This window comes from Lagopus leucura, unplaced genomic scaffold, assembly GCF_019238085.1.
Source record: "Lagopus leucura isolate 7727_CA_CO unplaced genomic scaffold, USGS_WTPT01 Super-Scaffold_100053, whole genome shotgun sequence".
NCBI lineage: Eukaryota > Metazoa > Chordata > Aves > Galliformes > Phasianidae > Lagopus > Lagopus leucura.
The window spans coordinates 27,366-42,853 of NW_024962299.1; the positions used below are offsets into that span (position 1 = coordinate 27,366).

The 15,488-nt window shown below is 42.1% G+C and overlaps 2 protein-coding genes across 2 annotated transcripts; one reads left to right on the forward strand and one right to left on the reverse strand.

Moving 5' to 3' along the window:
- Positions 1–1,654: 1,654 nt before the first annotated feature.
- On the reverse strand, positions 1,655–7,188 carry TMEM231 (transmembrane protein 231). Its single transcript, XM_042885879.1, has 7 exons — positions 6,956–7,188; positions 6,715–6,884; positions 5,752–5,880; positions 4,417–4,560; positions 4,053–4,134; positions 3,814–3,919; positions 1,655–2,972 (listed from the first exon to the last, which is right to left on the reverse strand). The coding sequence occupies exons 1-7, from the start codon at positions 7,095–7,097 to the stop codon at positions 2,783–2,785; spliced, it is 963 nt and encodes a 320-aa protein (XP_042741813.1). The 5' UTR covers positions 7,098–7,188; the 3' UTR covers positions 1,655–2,782.
- Positions 7,189–7,445: 257 nt separating this feature from the next.
- On the forward strand, positions 7,446–15,395 carry GABARAPL2 (GABA type A receptor associated protein like 2). Its single transcript, XM_042885880.1, has 4 exons — positions 7,446–7,612; positions 7,918–7,973; positions 12,678–12,850; positions 14,836–15,395. Exons 1-4 carry the CDS (start codon positions 7,579–7,581, stop codon positions 14,924–14,926), a joined length of 354 nt encoding a protein of 117 aa, XP_042741814.1. The 5' UTR covers positions 7,446–7,578; the 3' UTR covers positions 14,927–15,395.
- Positions 15,396–15,488: the final 93 nt, after the last annotated feature.

Sequence of the window (15,488 nt, forward strand, 5' to 3'; positions counted from 1 at the left end):
TCATCACTGAGCAGGGCTTAGATTGCTCTCTGGCAACTATATACACAGTTCTGCTACACAGAACTACTGGTGTCGATTTGCAGCGGTGTTTCTATTTACTGTTGTTAAGCAAGATAAAGGAAGAATCTTTAGAGGTAGCCTTCTAAGAAACACTTTTTCTTAAAGCTCCCTTACAGCTAGGCCATCTGTTTCTTTTATTTACATGGTTCTCCTAAGTTCTGTTTTGCACTTTTTTTCCCCCCAGGTCTGTCCTGAAGAAAAACATGAAGAATGTTTTCTCTATTTCCTGAACCAGACCTATTCATCATTTCTAATCTCATATACTGTTACTCTCATAAGTCTTACTTATCACAACTTAATAAGGAAGACTATAACAGGATAGAATAGTAAAGGATCTCCCATTAGCCCTGTTGTCCTGTCATCATCATACAATCCTCAGAGCTGGAAGGGACCTCTAATGGCCTGCTAGTCTAACACCCCTGCAACAAACAGAAACACTACAGCAAGACCAGGTTGCCCAGAGCCTGATTCAGCCGCACCTTTGAAGTCTCCAGAGACAGGGCATCAACCACATTACAGGGCAGTCTGTTCCAGTGCCTCACCACCCTTTACTGTAGAAGGCTTATCTAACCTAAATCTACTCTCTGAGCCTAAAACCACTTCCCCTTGATCTGTCACCACAGATGCTGCTAGCCTCTCTTTCTTTCCTGTAGTTTCCCTTTAGATACTGGAAAGCCATTATCAGGTCACCTTGCAGCCTTCTCTTTTCCCCAGAGGAGCCCCAGCTCTCCCAGCCCCTATCCTCTTTCATCTTCCAGATGCTAGCTTAAGCAAACTCCTGCTCACCTTTTTTGAGTGCTAAGAATTCCATTGCTGCGAGAGAACAAAAAACTCAACCCCCTAAAATGGGGCTCTAGGGTCCCTTCAGATATTTCTAGTCCTTGCTCACGTGCATCCTACATACCACACTCATTCAGTAACTGATCAGTCTTATAAAGTGAGTACATTTGGTATAATCTTTGCCATAACAAGCTCCCAGAGCTAATTCCTGCAGCCACATAAGCAGTAGCAGAACTGTAATGGAGAAGAGCAGGGACTATGGCAGACCAGCTATAAATACCAATTTCAGATACTGAGCAAATGAGCTCCCAGGAATCAGCGTTTATCCTTTTCAGTGCCTGGAAAGGCTAAAAAGCAATTAACAGCTGCTTTGATACTGGGCACTCTGATACAAAGTCAATTTTCTGTATTCATAAGCTATCAAGTTATGAATATGATATAATCTATCAGAGCTCAGAGATTCAAAGAGCAAATGGGAGACTTCAAATGAAATATACTTACCTGCAAGTACAGATAGAACAATTTACAGTTCACAACTGTGTAAGTTTCAAGAACACAAAATGCGCTGGATAACCAAGACAGCCCTCCCTATGTTGGCATTAGCACTTGTGTTGAAGAAAAAGCTGGGACGGAGTCCATCTAGCACATAAAGGCTGAGAGAAATGGAAGTAACCAGACTGCAAAGTTTCAAAGAAAGTTAAACAAAACCTCAAGGGAAGATGGCTATTCTGAGAAGGTGAAAAGGAATGGGCAGATTTTTTTTTTTTAACTACCAAGATTCTGGAGGGCAACAGCCAAAAGACAAACTGTACAATTCTCTGCAAATTATTCTTTCACCTTTATTAGCTACACCATGGTTCAAGAGAATTTTATTAAATAATACCCAGAAATGTTTTAGAATCCCCCTGCCATAAAACTGCTTTGCTAGAATTGAATAGTAACAAATTCAGAAACATAAGCCCCAAAGGAAAACAAACAAAAAAATTTGCCTGTTTTCTCTTTCTGGGCTTAAGTCATCCTTCCCACCTGCCTCCAAGAATGAGGAACAGTCTTCCAGTTTTCAGCAGGAATTACTCTATTCTGAATTATCATATACATTCTGAAAATAATTATTCATTTGCTTTGGAACTCTGAAGTTTCTTTGGTAGTCTGTTAACGTTTTCTTTGTGAGACGCTATGCTTCTGTGTTTTAATGTTCCCAATAGCTTACAGTAATATTGCCAATAGTAAATGACTGTACAAATTTTGCAGATACCATCACCTAGAACCCAGCTTCTCAAATCTGCCTTAATTTTTCCATCAACAAATTTAATAACAAAGTCAGTGGACACTTATAACCACGGTTACAGAAACGTGGGGAAAAAAAAAAAAAAAAGAGTGACAGTCTCATCCCCCATAGATGATAGATATATTTTTCCCTTTTATAGCACACAAGTGGATATATAAGTAGCCCTTAGCTGAATCCTAACGCAATAACGAATTGATTAAAAACACAGTACAAGTAGCTCATATTATGATGGTTGTCATATTATTTTCAGTCTTTGTGGTTTAACAAAATTTAGGTCATTCAAAAGCAGCTCACTGAATTCTGGTTTGGGGTTTGGTTTTTGTTGTTGTTTTGTTTTTTGAAGTGCGATCATGTTGGAGAAAAAAAAAAAAACAACCAAAACCCACCAAAAACCAAGTTCTTCTTTAACTGTTCAAAATTAAACACTTCAGTCCCAAAGTTCCTACAGAAATACAGAGACACGCACATCTTCAAAAAAAGAAAATGACATCCTTTCATGACAAGACGTAGCATTCACAAGATGTAGTAAGAACAGAACATACTCAGAATATACTTACAAGGTTCTGATCTTCTAAAGAAAAAGGAAAATGTACAGAGGAAAAAAAAGCAGGTACTTATTTTTAAACCACATTTCTTAAGTTTTCAGGCATTTCCTCAGGACTGATGCTGTTTGTAGGACAATACCGGAGACAATGGCAGAATTGGCGAAACTGGAGTCGTAGCAAACACCTGATTCTGGAACACAAACATTTTAATCCTACCAAACACCCAAAGAAAGATGAGGAGAATGCTGACATACTGGATCCAGGCAAATTTAATCATTTCCCAAAATCCTGGCTGATATTTACATGAAGTCAAGGAGCGTTAAAGAAGACACTTCTGATACACTCACTGCAATAACTAAACAAAAGAATTCAGAGGTGGAAAGGCACATCAATTTGGCAACAAGTACAAAGCCTTTAGTCACAGAAACCTCAAAAAGCCTCTGACCACAGAAAAGCTAGAATGCCTATCATAGAAGACATCCAGAACAACTCTGTGGAAAGTGCCTATGTTGCCTCTACTTCACCAGCAAGTAGGTATTGGTAATTCTTAATTCAGGTAAAGAAAAGTTGTGAGGGATGTGCTCTAAGTTTTTTTCTAATTACAGGCCTATTCTTGTCTGAGAAACTAAGCAAAGAACATAAGGATAATTAATTACTTTGGAGCAAAAAAGGCTTTTTTGTTTTGTTGGCACATGCAACAAATTTGCCTCATTCACTGCAGGGCTATCATTTGTTGAGCCTACGCCACATACAGGTTTCTGATTTGCTTTAGGTCATAAAAATGCAGTAACACGATTTGCCTGTAGCAGTTACAACAATTACAGGATTGAAGAACCAGACCAAAACTTAGTAAGGACGTTCAGAGCGAACTGCTAAGAAACTGCCTTAAAATATCATTTTAGTAAGGCAGAACAGCAACAGACATTCCCTGTAGGAAAAGACAGAAAGGGTTTTGCAAGCAAAAACAGTAAGGGTATGCACATGCAGGGATAGGCAAACAAGTATACAGCATACACTTCATTGAAAAAGGAAAAATTTAGGGACAAGCCTAAAAGAAAGTAGTGTTCATTTGGCCTGTATGTGAAGGCTCAAATAATACTATCCAGTTATTTCACCACTAATGTAGTTTTCTAAGGATATAAGATAACTTCCACTGGGTAATGAATAGTGGCATTAACGATAAATGGCGTATTTGCTGCTCTTCCAGTCATCCAAATGGGGTTAGGATCTGAAAATACTGTCGTCACTAAAACAGGGAAGGAAAATATCCAAGTGAATGGTCTTTTCAGTTTTAATAGAGAACTCAAATCCTTAAATAACAGCTACTAATGTAGTAACTGCTGCTGTCCTGCGGTTAGCAGCTATACATTCAGGCTTACCATTTCTATCTCGATACGCTGCAATGATGTTTTTTAGATCATAGTCACTTGCAAAAGGGCTTGTGCCATTGACCACAGACACCTGTCACCACAAGGAGACATTTGCATTATTTGTCCACTCTTCAGGAAAGTAATTCTACTGAGTTTCTTAGCCAAAGTAACTGTGCCTTGTAAGGAAATCACAAACATTAGACTGAATATCTCAGCAGAATAACATCTTCTACCCTCTAACGTAACAAATAAACAACAGCTCAAAAAAGTTACAGGGTCCACTCTATGTATGTGTGCAAATAATTAAGGGGTCATTTACGGTAACAGGAGAATAACAAGGGAGAAATTTACAGAGGAAAAAAAAAGTTCTCACATTGTATCTGGTATCTAGCCCACAATGGTTAAGTAATTGCCTCTGGTTCAGTTTCAGGTCTCCATTCGCATAGAGCTGAGATCCCGGTACAGGAGAAAAAAACTGAAGAAAAGCCATGCTTTGCATCACGAATGTCGACATCCTCTGGAACAGTGAACACACAAGCAGAAAATTTAGGAAAAACGAAATCGCCCACAGTTTTCTACCAATTTGTATCTATAGAATTTCTTCATAGATAGGATTTCGCTGACATGAATGTTTCAAATTATCACATTATTCTAAAGAAGAGAGTGTCTAACAATAAACATGCATAATCTTTTATAAATGAACTATCTTTGCTAATTAATTAACTAATCTTGTTAACTGAAGTTCCACAGATGATTCAGTGAAGTCCAACAGTTTGACACTGATGACAGAAAACAAAACAGTGGCTTGCCATAACATGCTTAAGGTAGCAAGATTATTAAACACTTTTACTGGAGAAAAGCTTTGAAATACTCAGTTACCAAGGCAAGATAAGGACTCCCAGACTTTGTTACAGGCCAAACAAAGTTGTTTCTCTGCACTGGTCAACCACTCAATCTGAAGGAAAACTTGCATATTTACCGTAAAATGAAGCACTGTTAGTATTGGAGCTTTTCACATGCTATTGATTGCTGGCTTAATACTTCAGCACATAAACTCAGGACTGCAAGGCTTCTACTCTGTGATTCAGAGTAAACACAGCACAGCAGCTCTTGCTAAGTTTTTCCATCTGCATTCAGCAAGTTTGTTCGATAAACTAAACCTAATCTTACTAGTAAAATATCCTTGCCTATCTCTTCATTGAACTCTATAATACATTTTACTGCTTTGTACTATTGCTACTTCCACATACTTCCCAAGAATTCTCTCTGCACTAGTGTCTCATCCATTCCCTTTATGTATTAAACTGCCACCTGACCCTCCACTTCAGAAAACTGCTTGTCAAGACACAGCAGTATTTATGAGCACACAAACTTCTGCGTACTGCAAGACTCTCAAATATTTTCTGATGCCATCAACTCCAACATCTATTGTTGTACATCTCTGTTCTATATGCTACACTAGAGATCAAAAGAATACACAGAAGCAAATCAGCCCTACTCCCTGGGGAAAAAAAAAAGAAAAAAAAAAAAGCCAACCAATCCCCATGCAGAGAAACCAGGAATGACCTGATAGCGGCAGAAAAAAAAAAAAATCAGATATGTTACTAAAATCTCTCAGAAATTTCAAATGTGCAAAGATTCTTTGCATAACTAGTACTGAAATACTACATTGGGTTTATGTGTCACAACAAATAAAAAAAATGCTCACATAAAGGTGGTAGGAAAAGATCAAAATTAGCTGAACACCAACTACATGCTCTGTAGGTCGTAGCGGAAGCTCCAATTTAAAATGCAACTGATCCATTTTGCCATCTTGATTTTTGTCTTCTTCTCTAGTCTAAAAGGAGCAACCAGACTTTTATTTATTTTAATAGAGGAGTTTTCCTGTTAAGAAATACAAAGAAAAGTTAAACTACAGATTTCCATAACTGCAACGTGTACATACAAAGAAAGCAAATAAACAGCATAATTAGAAATATAATAAAAAGCTGCTTGATTTTAAAGACATGAGATTAGAGAGAAGCAGCCTTAATTCTGTTACACAATGCTCCATGCACTCCACAGGAAGAGAAATGACTCTCCAAGAGCTCTTTTGTCTTATGCCATTCCAAACATCTTCCCTGCATGCTGCAATCCATATCTTAATGCTGGATCTTCTGCTACATCCATGTGAATGCTTAATGGCCTCCAGCCATGGCAGCTCACTTAGTAGCTTCTTTACACCACGTATAGTTCCTGGTAGCAAGCCAAGGCTCGCGGTGCTTCTGTGCCACTCTTGCCCAGTACCTCAGCAATTCACAACCATGAGGAAACATAACAGAGCTTTCACAGATAAATAGCTACCACTCCTGAATCCCAGAAGGAACAATGGCTGCAGGGGAGAGACTATATGCTTTAAAAGCATGTTTCTGCATTCAAAAGCAGGGGGCTACCTGCAAACCCCCACAAGCCTCAGAGTATAATCCTTACAGAAGGGGGGGTGGGAGGGGGAAGGAAGAAAAATTAAGAAAAAAAAACAGGAAAGAAAAGCCAGCAACTAGCTTTGGGAAAATATGCAATGTCCGTCTGCAAGCCAAACATGAAAGCTGCCTGTCCGAGGCCAACGAAGCCGCAATAGCGCGAGACTGAGGACGGAGCCCCCCGACTCCCTGCCCATCACCGGGCCGCCTACCGACAGGAGCGGGACGCGCAGTCGGTCCTCCTGGAGACGGTTGAAAGCTGGGAACGTGCTCCACGCCAGGAAGCTACCCGGGCCAGGCCCGGTGGTGGCCACGAAAAGCACCTCGTACCGGAACCGAACCGTCGGCTGCTCTCGGTACGCATTCTGCTTCAGCCAGAAACCTGCGGGCAGAGACGGCGCGAAGTCTCAGCGTGGCCCCGGGCAGGGCTCCGCGGGGCTGGGAGTTGCTCACCGTGGCTCCTGTAGGCCACCAGCAACGGCGGCACGTAGGTGAGCACGGCGATGAGCAGCAGCGCCAGCACGGCGGTGGAGCAGAGCCCAGCTCGGTAGCGCGTGTGAAGCGCGGGGTGCGAGAACAGCTCCACGCCTGCCATCCCGCGCCCACGGCAGCGGCAAGTACTGAGTGGCCGAAGCCAGGCTTCCCCACGCGCCGGAACGGGCGCGTCAGCCGGTGAACATTGGTTCGCACGTTCCGGGAAGGACGGCTGAGGCGAAGCGGGGAGCGCCCAGAGACGGCAGCAGGAAGGTAGTGAGGGCAGTTGCTACGGCGTCGGGACCCACAGCGTGAACGCCAGCATCGCAGCGGCACCGCCGAACGGATCGCTGCGCAGCCTCGTTTCCTCCGCGTGATTCCCTACCGTCCGCCGCAGCCCCGCCCCTCCGCCCGCGAGCCGGAAGCGCCGCGTTCCAGTGGTTGCTAAGGAACCGCCGAGCCGGAAGTCCCGCCTGCCGAGCCGGGGCTGATTTTGTTGTGACAGGGTCCGTGACAGCCGCAGGCTCCGCCGCCTGGCTCGGCTCCCTTCTTGCCCGCACCAGGGCCTCGCCGCTGGCTCCGCTTCCCGCCCAGCTCGCGCCATGAAGTGGATGTTCAAAGAGGACCATGCGCTGGGTAAGGGCGGGCCTGGCGCTCCCCGCCGGCGGCCTCCTGTCTTCTGCGTCGCCGTCCGCACCGGGCCTCGCAGTCGTGCGTGCCGCGGCGGGCTCCCCGCGCCGGCGCGGTGGTGCTGGGCGGACGGTCCCGCGGTTCTCGACGAAGGGCGGCGCGGCGGTGGAGAACGAGCTCGTTGGCTAGGGCCGCGTCACGGAAGGCACGACGGTGCCCGCTGGCTGCTGTGCCTGTGGTGCTGCTCGCTCTGTGTAGGACTCTGACTGCCCTGTTACTGTGCAGTGACTAACTGCGAGTTTTGTTCACAGAGCACAGATGCGTGGAGTCGGCAAAGATCCGCGCCAAATACCCTGACCGTGTCCCGGTGAGTAACCAGGCCAGCTTTGATCCAGAACTTAGAGGCAGAGGTGGATAAACTGCCTGCATCCTGCCCTCTATTCTTTGACTGGTTCCCACCAAGTAAATTCATTTTCCTTTTTGCCACCTTCGATGTTTTAAAGAAGGCCCAAAGACGTGCAACTACTCAGCATTCCTTCCTCTGCCCTAATGTGCATTGTCAAATAAGCAAGAGGGCCTGACGCTTACCACGCATGTCTATGCTTTATCAGTGTCCTGCTGATTGCTAAGAGCTATTATATCCCCAGCAAAGACCTTGTAGAAACATAGAATGAGCTGGGTTGAAAAGGACCACAATGCTCATCGAGCTCCAACCCCCTGCTGTGTGCAGGGTCGCCAACCAGCAGCCCAGGCTGCCCAGAGCCACATCCAGCCTGGTCTTGAATGCCTGCAGGGATGGGGCATCCACAGCCTCCTTGGGCAACCTGTGCCAGTGCCTCACCACCCTCTGGGGGAAAGACTTCCTCCTAATAGCTAACCTAAACCTTCCTGTCTCAATTTAAAACCGTTCCCCCTTGTCCTATCACTATCCACCTTTGTAAGCATCCATTCCCCCTCTTATTTATGCACTTCCTTCAAGTACTGGAAGGTCACAATGAGGCCTCCCTGGAGTCTTCTCTAAACAAGCCCAGTTCTCTCAACCTTTCTTCATAGGAGAGGTGCTCCAGCCCTCTCATCATCTTAGTGGCCCTGCTACAGACCCACTCCGAGAGCTCCACATCCTTCCTGTACTGGGAGCCCCAGTACAGTACTTTCAGTATCTTGAAGATAATTCTGTGCATGATTTCAAGAAAGGGAATAAGTTCTTTACACCTTGACAGTCCTCCTTCCTGGCTGGATGAGGGAGGTGATTTTCCCATATGTATTCTATGCCTGTAATCAGCCTTACCTTGGTGAATCCATGTCATGCAGACCCAGTTGTTTGAAGAACCATTGCAAATGGTGACTCCTTTCTGCAGTAATACCTACCTGCCTGCTAAATAATGGATGGCTTCTTCACTCTGTAATAATCCCTTTTACCATGTTTCAGTCATGGAGGTGACCATACTTACCCTGCTAACACTCTTAGTAACAGTTAGCAACATGTCCACACTTTCAGCCTGCCTACTTATGAGTAAGATTTTCCATATCTCATCTAATGACATTAGTTTCTATTAGTACCATTCCTATCTGACCTCTTGGTAACTTGGTACAGCACAACCCAGAGGAAAGCCTCTAAATGCATTACCTTTCTCTGTTACTGAATCAAACCTAGTTACAACATCTCCAAATGTAGCGTGGCAAGCTGATCCAGTCCTTACCATTCTCCACTTGGCTAACTATAAAACATAGTCTGTCGCATACTAATAACCATATACCTTCACAAGCATACATTTGTCCATTTCCAAGATGTCTTTCAAGATGAAAAAGAGAGACGTTGCAACTCATGGTGCATTGTAGAATTACAATGAACAGCAACAGGGAACAAGGTAACAGGAATTAAATCTCCAAGTGCATTGTGACGCTTTGTTTGAGCAGATAAGTATTTTTCTGCTTGATGTTTCATACTGAGCCACCTAACTTTTACAAAGTAGTTGGTGCCTGTAACAATCAGAAAGATCAGTAGGATGGAATGGTGATACAGGAGGTGTAACAACAAAGGCGCTAGTGTAATAGATGTTATAAGGGAAGGAAGAAAGGACCGCTCACCTGTCTCTGAAGATCTAAGCTCACAGAGAAAAACTTCACAAAGAAGGGACCTCCAACCGAAGATACTTCCGCAGTACTAGTCAGCCTTCAATGAGGTCTAAGAGCTGCAGCCAGGCTCCATCCCTTCTGGTCCCACAGCTGAGCTGCTTTCACCTGTGCTCCCAGGGCTGATCAGGTCCTTTCCCCAGCTGCTCAGTCAGTGCTTCAGGCCATGACTCAACAGTTACCATACAATATCAAATACGTTTTTTTCATTTACCAGTCAAAAATTTTTTTTTCAGACTTAATGCATGTTTCCTTCTTTTCAGGTTATAGTCTACATCCAGAGTGATGTAGGTCAGAGGGAATTCAGTTCTCAGCTGCTGTATACAGATATTTTAGGGGCTCAAGCATTATAAAATGTATTAAGATAACATACAACTACCTGCCCTTGTCCCTTTAGGAATTAAATGGGAGTAGAAAGACATTCATGCTTCCTAAGCACTGCTATTTTAAATTTGCTGAGAGATCAAGTGCTTGAAGGGTAAAAAGTATCTGTAAGTTTTACTAAAGCAGTTCACCATTAGCCTTGACTTCCAGTTGTGAAGGTTACTTCATGGTGAAGCTACAATGTGTGGTGGATTATTGCAGTGTGGTTTTTTAAGTTTCAGTTGTTAAGGCTTGAACATTTTGTTCAGGCTGTTCTTTGTGTTCTTTACGGTTCCCATATATTGTAAGGGCCAGCTAGTTTACCCTCCTGTTTCAGTTGACTCAGTTGTAGAAAATAAGAAGATTCTCCAGACCATACTATATTTTGTACTTTTATCTGAGCATTACCTATGTGCTGTAGCAATGGCGAACGCAGATAAATAGTGGAGATGTGGCAATTTCTTGTCAGCTTGATTTCCCCTCATGCTGTGTTTGTCCTTGAAGGACTACTTTATGTGGAGCAATGACCATCAGGTCCTTTCTAGACATTATACTCAATTCTCGTTCTGATACCTGTTGCTTTTTGTGTACACCTTGCAATCTGTCCTTCCCGTGGTCGGTTTCTCAATTTCCCTACGTATGAGTAAAATACTCTGATGCACAAAGAAGAGACTAGTGTCTGGTAAGACAGTAAGAACAAGAACAAACCATATGCTTTAGAGTGTAGTTATGCATACTCAGAATAGCATGTTGAATTTTTTTTTGCTGTCTTGTGAAAAAATAAGGAAATTATTGCAAACCTGAGTCAGTAGGCATTCTAAAGTGGTCATTAGCGTGGGTAGTTGCTTTTCAGAGTAGCAAAAAAAAGCCTGTTGATGGTGTAAACACCATCCTATTTAGGCATCTTTGTTTGGGTCCCTTCTTTTACCAAACTCTCCCGGTATAAGCAAGAAAGTGCCAAGTTCTTATGGCCAGGCAGTATAAGAATGTGTGATTTTTATTAGACTCTTACAGTCTACGTATCCCACCTGGCTCTTATTCATATGTAGCTAAAACCTACATTTTATTAGCATGCTTTCCCTGTCCTCCTGTTTCTTCATCTGACCAACTGACGCAGTAATCATATCATCTGTACATGTATCTATGTATCAGATACATACATAGCTGGATTCTCTATCAGTGTAATTTGGTATGGCACAGGCACACAGATGATATCACATCATGGCACGTTTTGGGTACTTCGGTAGAGTGCTCAGCTGACACCATTGGCAGACCAGCTGGTACTCCAGGGCACACTGAAGGCATGCTTCATTTTGATGCCTTGGTTTAGAGCTTGGCAAAAACACCGACTGCCTAATTGGGAAGTCAGTAATCGTTGCCAGATTGATTATACAAACCCAGACAGAAGGAATGTCAATTCAAAAGCAATGCTGCAATGGTAGAAATATGAGCGTGTGTCTGTGGCAAGCTAGAGCATTGGATTATGCAATTTACACTGCAATTCTAAGAATTTTGACTGTACTCAGATAGAGCATGGCTTCTCCAGCTCTTCACTGCTCCCTGCGGTATACCTCTGCTTCTGCTGAACTTGACAGTTTCTGTCACAGCGGTACACATGTGATGTACATACGTACATACCAGTATATGTTGTGTTATGATACAGCACATTGCACAGATTAATACAAAGAGCTTTAAAAAGAACTTAGACAATTCTGGATTTTTTTACATGGAAGCCCAAGAGATATTTTGGCATTTAGGACTTGCACACAGCAGGCGAAATGGCCTCTCATTCACATTGATTTTTATTTTGTTCTAAATTTTTTGTTATACTCCACATGAGGGCAGTTGGCTCTGTCATGTATTAGGAATGGTTTGAGACATTATTCAAAGACCACAGTTGTTTGAAGAGTGGAGGTGGTGTACATATCAGGCTTCTATTTCTTGGTATTGCCCGTTGCAGACTAGAATTCTGTGCAACAGAAGATTTCCATCAACGAGATTGCTGAGGCAATGGAATAGGCAGCCCAGAGAAGCCATGGATGCCCCACCTCGAGGTCAGGCTGGTTAGCTTTGGCTAACCTGGTCTGGTGGGAGGTGACCCTGCCCATCACAGGGGTATGGAACTGAATGTTCTTTAAGGTCCTTTCGACTCTTACTCAGGATCTCAGCGATTCTATCATTAAATTGACTCCTAGCAGGGCTGTATTTTATTTTTTTTTCTCCAAAGCTTCATATCATCCTGCACGTGGGGAACTTATTTTGAAAATTAGCAGGCCATGTTTAAACACAATAGGATGTTACTCTCCCAACTTGAATAAAAGTAATTTTAGATCTCCAGGATACGAGAAATAATTTTGTTTAAAAAGCAGATGTTTTCCAGGATTCTTTTGGGCACCTTGCATCTTTTTCCCCCTGCTCAGGCACAGGAAATTTTGAGCCATTGTATAAATGAATGTAGGTTTCAGCACAGCTGTAAAATCAGGTTGTACAGTAGTGAGTGAGTCCCGTCTCTCACTATCAAAGCTGCCTGTTTATACCAGTCCTGAAAAACCTCACTTTCATGCATGTTTTACAGGTCATAGTGGAGAAGGTATCAGGATCTCAGATTGTTGATATTGACAAGAGGAAATACTTAGTTCCATCTGACATCACTGTGGCCCAGTTTATGTGGATCATCAGGAAGAGGATTCAGCTGCCCTCTGAGAAAGCAATATTCCTCTTTGTAGACAAGACTGTCCCACAGTCCAGGTAAGTAGCTGTTCACTTGCTATTCAGAACCATTTTCGCATGGCTGTACATATCAGAGGAACAAAAAAAAACCCTCCTGAGGATTAGTCAGCAATTTTTGAAGGCATTTGGTCACATTTTCATCTTCTTGTGGCTATGACTTTTTTTGGTCACACATATTGATAAATATGTAGTTCCTCAAGCTCAGCTGAAAGGTGAATGTAAAAGACATTCTGATTGCAGTACATTGCAAGAAGGTAGACTGGGGTTATTACATCGTAAATATCAGATAACTTCGCCATGTGGCAAAAGAAGTTGTATGTTAAATGTTCAAAAGCCAACACTGTAAACTATTTTAAAAAATCATTAACCTATTTCTGTCAGCTCACACAGAAACTTTTTTTTTTTTTTAATAACTTTTTCCTGTAAATACTAAATGCAAAATGACTAAAAGTAATGTGAAAAACACTGCTCTGTAGAGCGGAGTAAGCATCAACGGTTGTCTGCTACATACAGAACGAAACATGATGTTAGCAGCTACTACAGCAGCTTGCTGTACAAGCTATTTTAATAATATTTGAGGAAATAGAATGTGGTGTTAGTTTAGAGGCAGTGTTATTCTTGTTAACACTTACCTGTGTAACAGCACCTCCAGATCACCTGACCAGACTCAGCGAGAAATATTTTTACTTAATTCATGACACCTATGAGAATCATAGGACCTGTGAGGACCTTTTCTTTCCTTCTTCTAGGAGTATCAGGAATGCCTTAGTCCCATCTTCTCAGTACTGTAGAACTGATAGGAACAAACAGGAAAGGAAGAGAAAAAAGGGCACGTCGTATCATCTCATGCAATGATGATGTCACAGCCCTGCTGAAAATACAAGGCGTTGAACCTTCGAGCAGATGTAAAAATAGGAACTTTTGTTAATAGGCAAAAATGTAACCGGTCCACAGTTCTGCCCGTTTTCTAGGCTAACGGTGCTGCATAAACCACTAACTCTTAACATCCTTTTCATCCAGGTGGTTATCTACTATTTATCAATTTCCATCAATTTCAAGTACTGTCTGCAACTCTCCCCAGCTCCTCTCCTTGTGCACTACCCCTTTCTCACAGGGAAAAAGCCGTGATTGTTTCCCCATCACCCACATTCAGTCTGTATCTTTCAGTTCACTGTCCTTTTCTCAGACACTCGGGAAGTTAGAAAAGATTGTCTGAAGGAGCATCTTTATGCAGCTGACTCACATCAGTCACTGTTTCATCTGTCATTCACAGACAGCTGTGTTATTGTGCTGGCCAAGTCATCGCTTGGGTTTGATTCTGTTTTCATAATACAGTCATCCCACAAAAGGCTACTTAGATTGTGAAGGGCCACAAGCCTATCCTCATAAAATAAATGAGTAATTAAGTTGCCAAAATGTTCAAGAAGTACTAGTTTCTAACTGGTTTGGAATTTTGGTAGCAGCACTATTTTATAGTCATCACTTCTTAGCAATATAGACAGAAGAGCTTTTTACTTCCCCAAACAACCTGGATCTGAAAGAAACTGTCCAGAAAATACTTGTGATGAATTTGAGATCGTCAGAACAGTAAAGACTATAGCACATGGAGGAAGAAATCAGGTTGTTTACTCAAGAAGCAAGGTTTCAATGTGGCTGCAAAGAAGGTGCTGTCAGGCTCTTAATCTTGCTGTTAAGTGACGGCCACAATAATGTATGATTCAGAAACAGAAATACATCCAGTGACTAATTTTCAATATAAGGAAGCACTGTGATAAACAGATTTGTGATGTACAGAAGTAACAGAAATCTAACAGAAATGTTCCAGAGAGAGCACTGGACACTTTGTGAGCACAGATGTCGAATGCTTTTTATATGTTCTTATTTTTGTATTCTATTTTACATACAAACTTAACATTAGCTTTTATGAAGCCTTGTTTATGTGAGGTTGAATTACCATTTGCAATGGTCATCTTGTAAGAAAGCTGTTTCTCTTTTCCTTCAAGCTTAACTATGGGACAACTTTATGAGAAGGAGAAAGACGAAGACGGATTCTTATATGTTGCCTACAGTGGAGAGAACACCTTTGGTTTCTGAATGGTGGATCTTGGCTACTATATCATCCTGCTGTGCACCTTGTAAATAGCTGATCATTTTCTGTTCTGACATCCACAGAAGTTCCTTCTCTATACATGCATTTGTAACTGGATTTATTTCCTAACAATAGATAGGTCTTTTATTAGACTGTTAAATTATGAAAAAAAGGTTTTTTTGTGTTTTTTCTCATGGCTATGAATTCCTAGAGCCTCATTCCTTTGGAAGTTACATCTACACATTGATTAAATAATAAAGCTAAGTAGTTGGGCTTCTAAAATATGGAAAGAAGAATGCACATTTATTCTGTTTTCAGATGTTAAGTTTATGAAAAATAAAAGCATTGCATTAGTATTGAGAACACTGGAGTTGCTAGATTATCCTAAGCAGTAGCAAGATGTTGATCATGTTAAAACTGCAATAGTATGTACCTCTTTCTCACTTAACAAACAATAAAAATTCCTACCACGGAGAGTTTTGTCGTTTCTTTACCTTGGTCAGGAAATTGGATATCTTATTTACTAGACAGTATACAACTGCTTACATTATTTATTATACTCTGTGC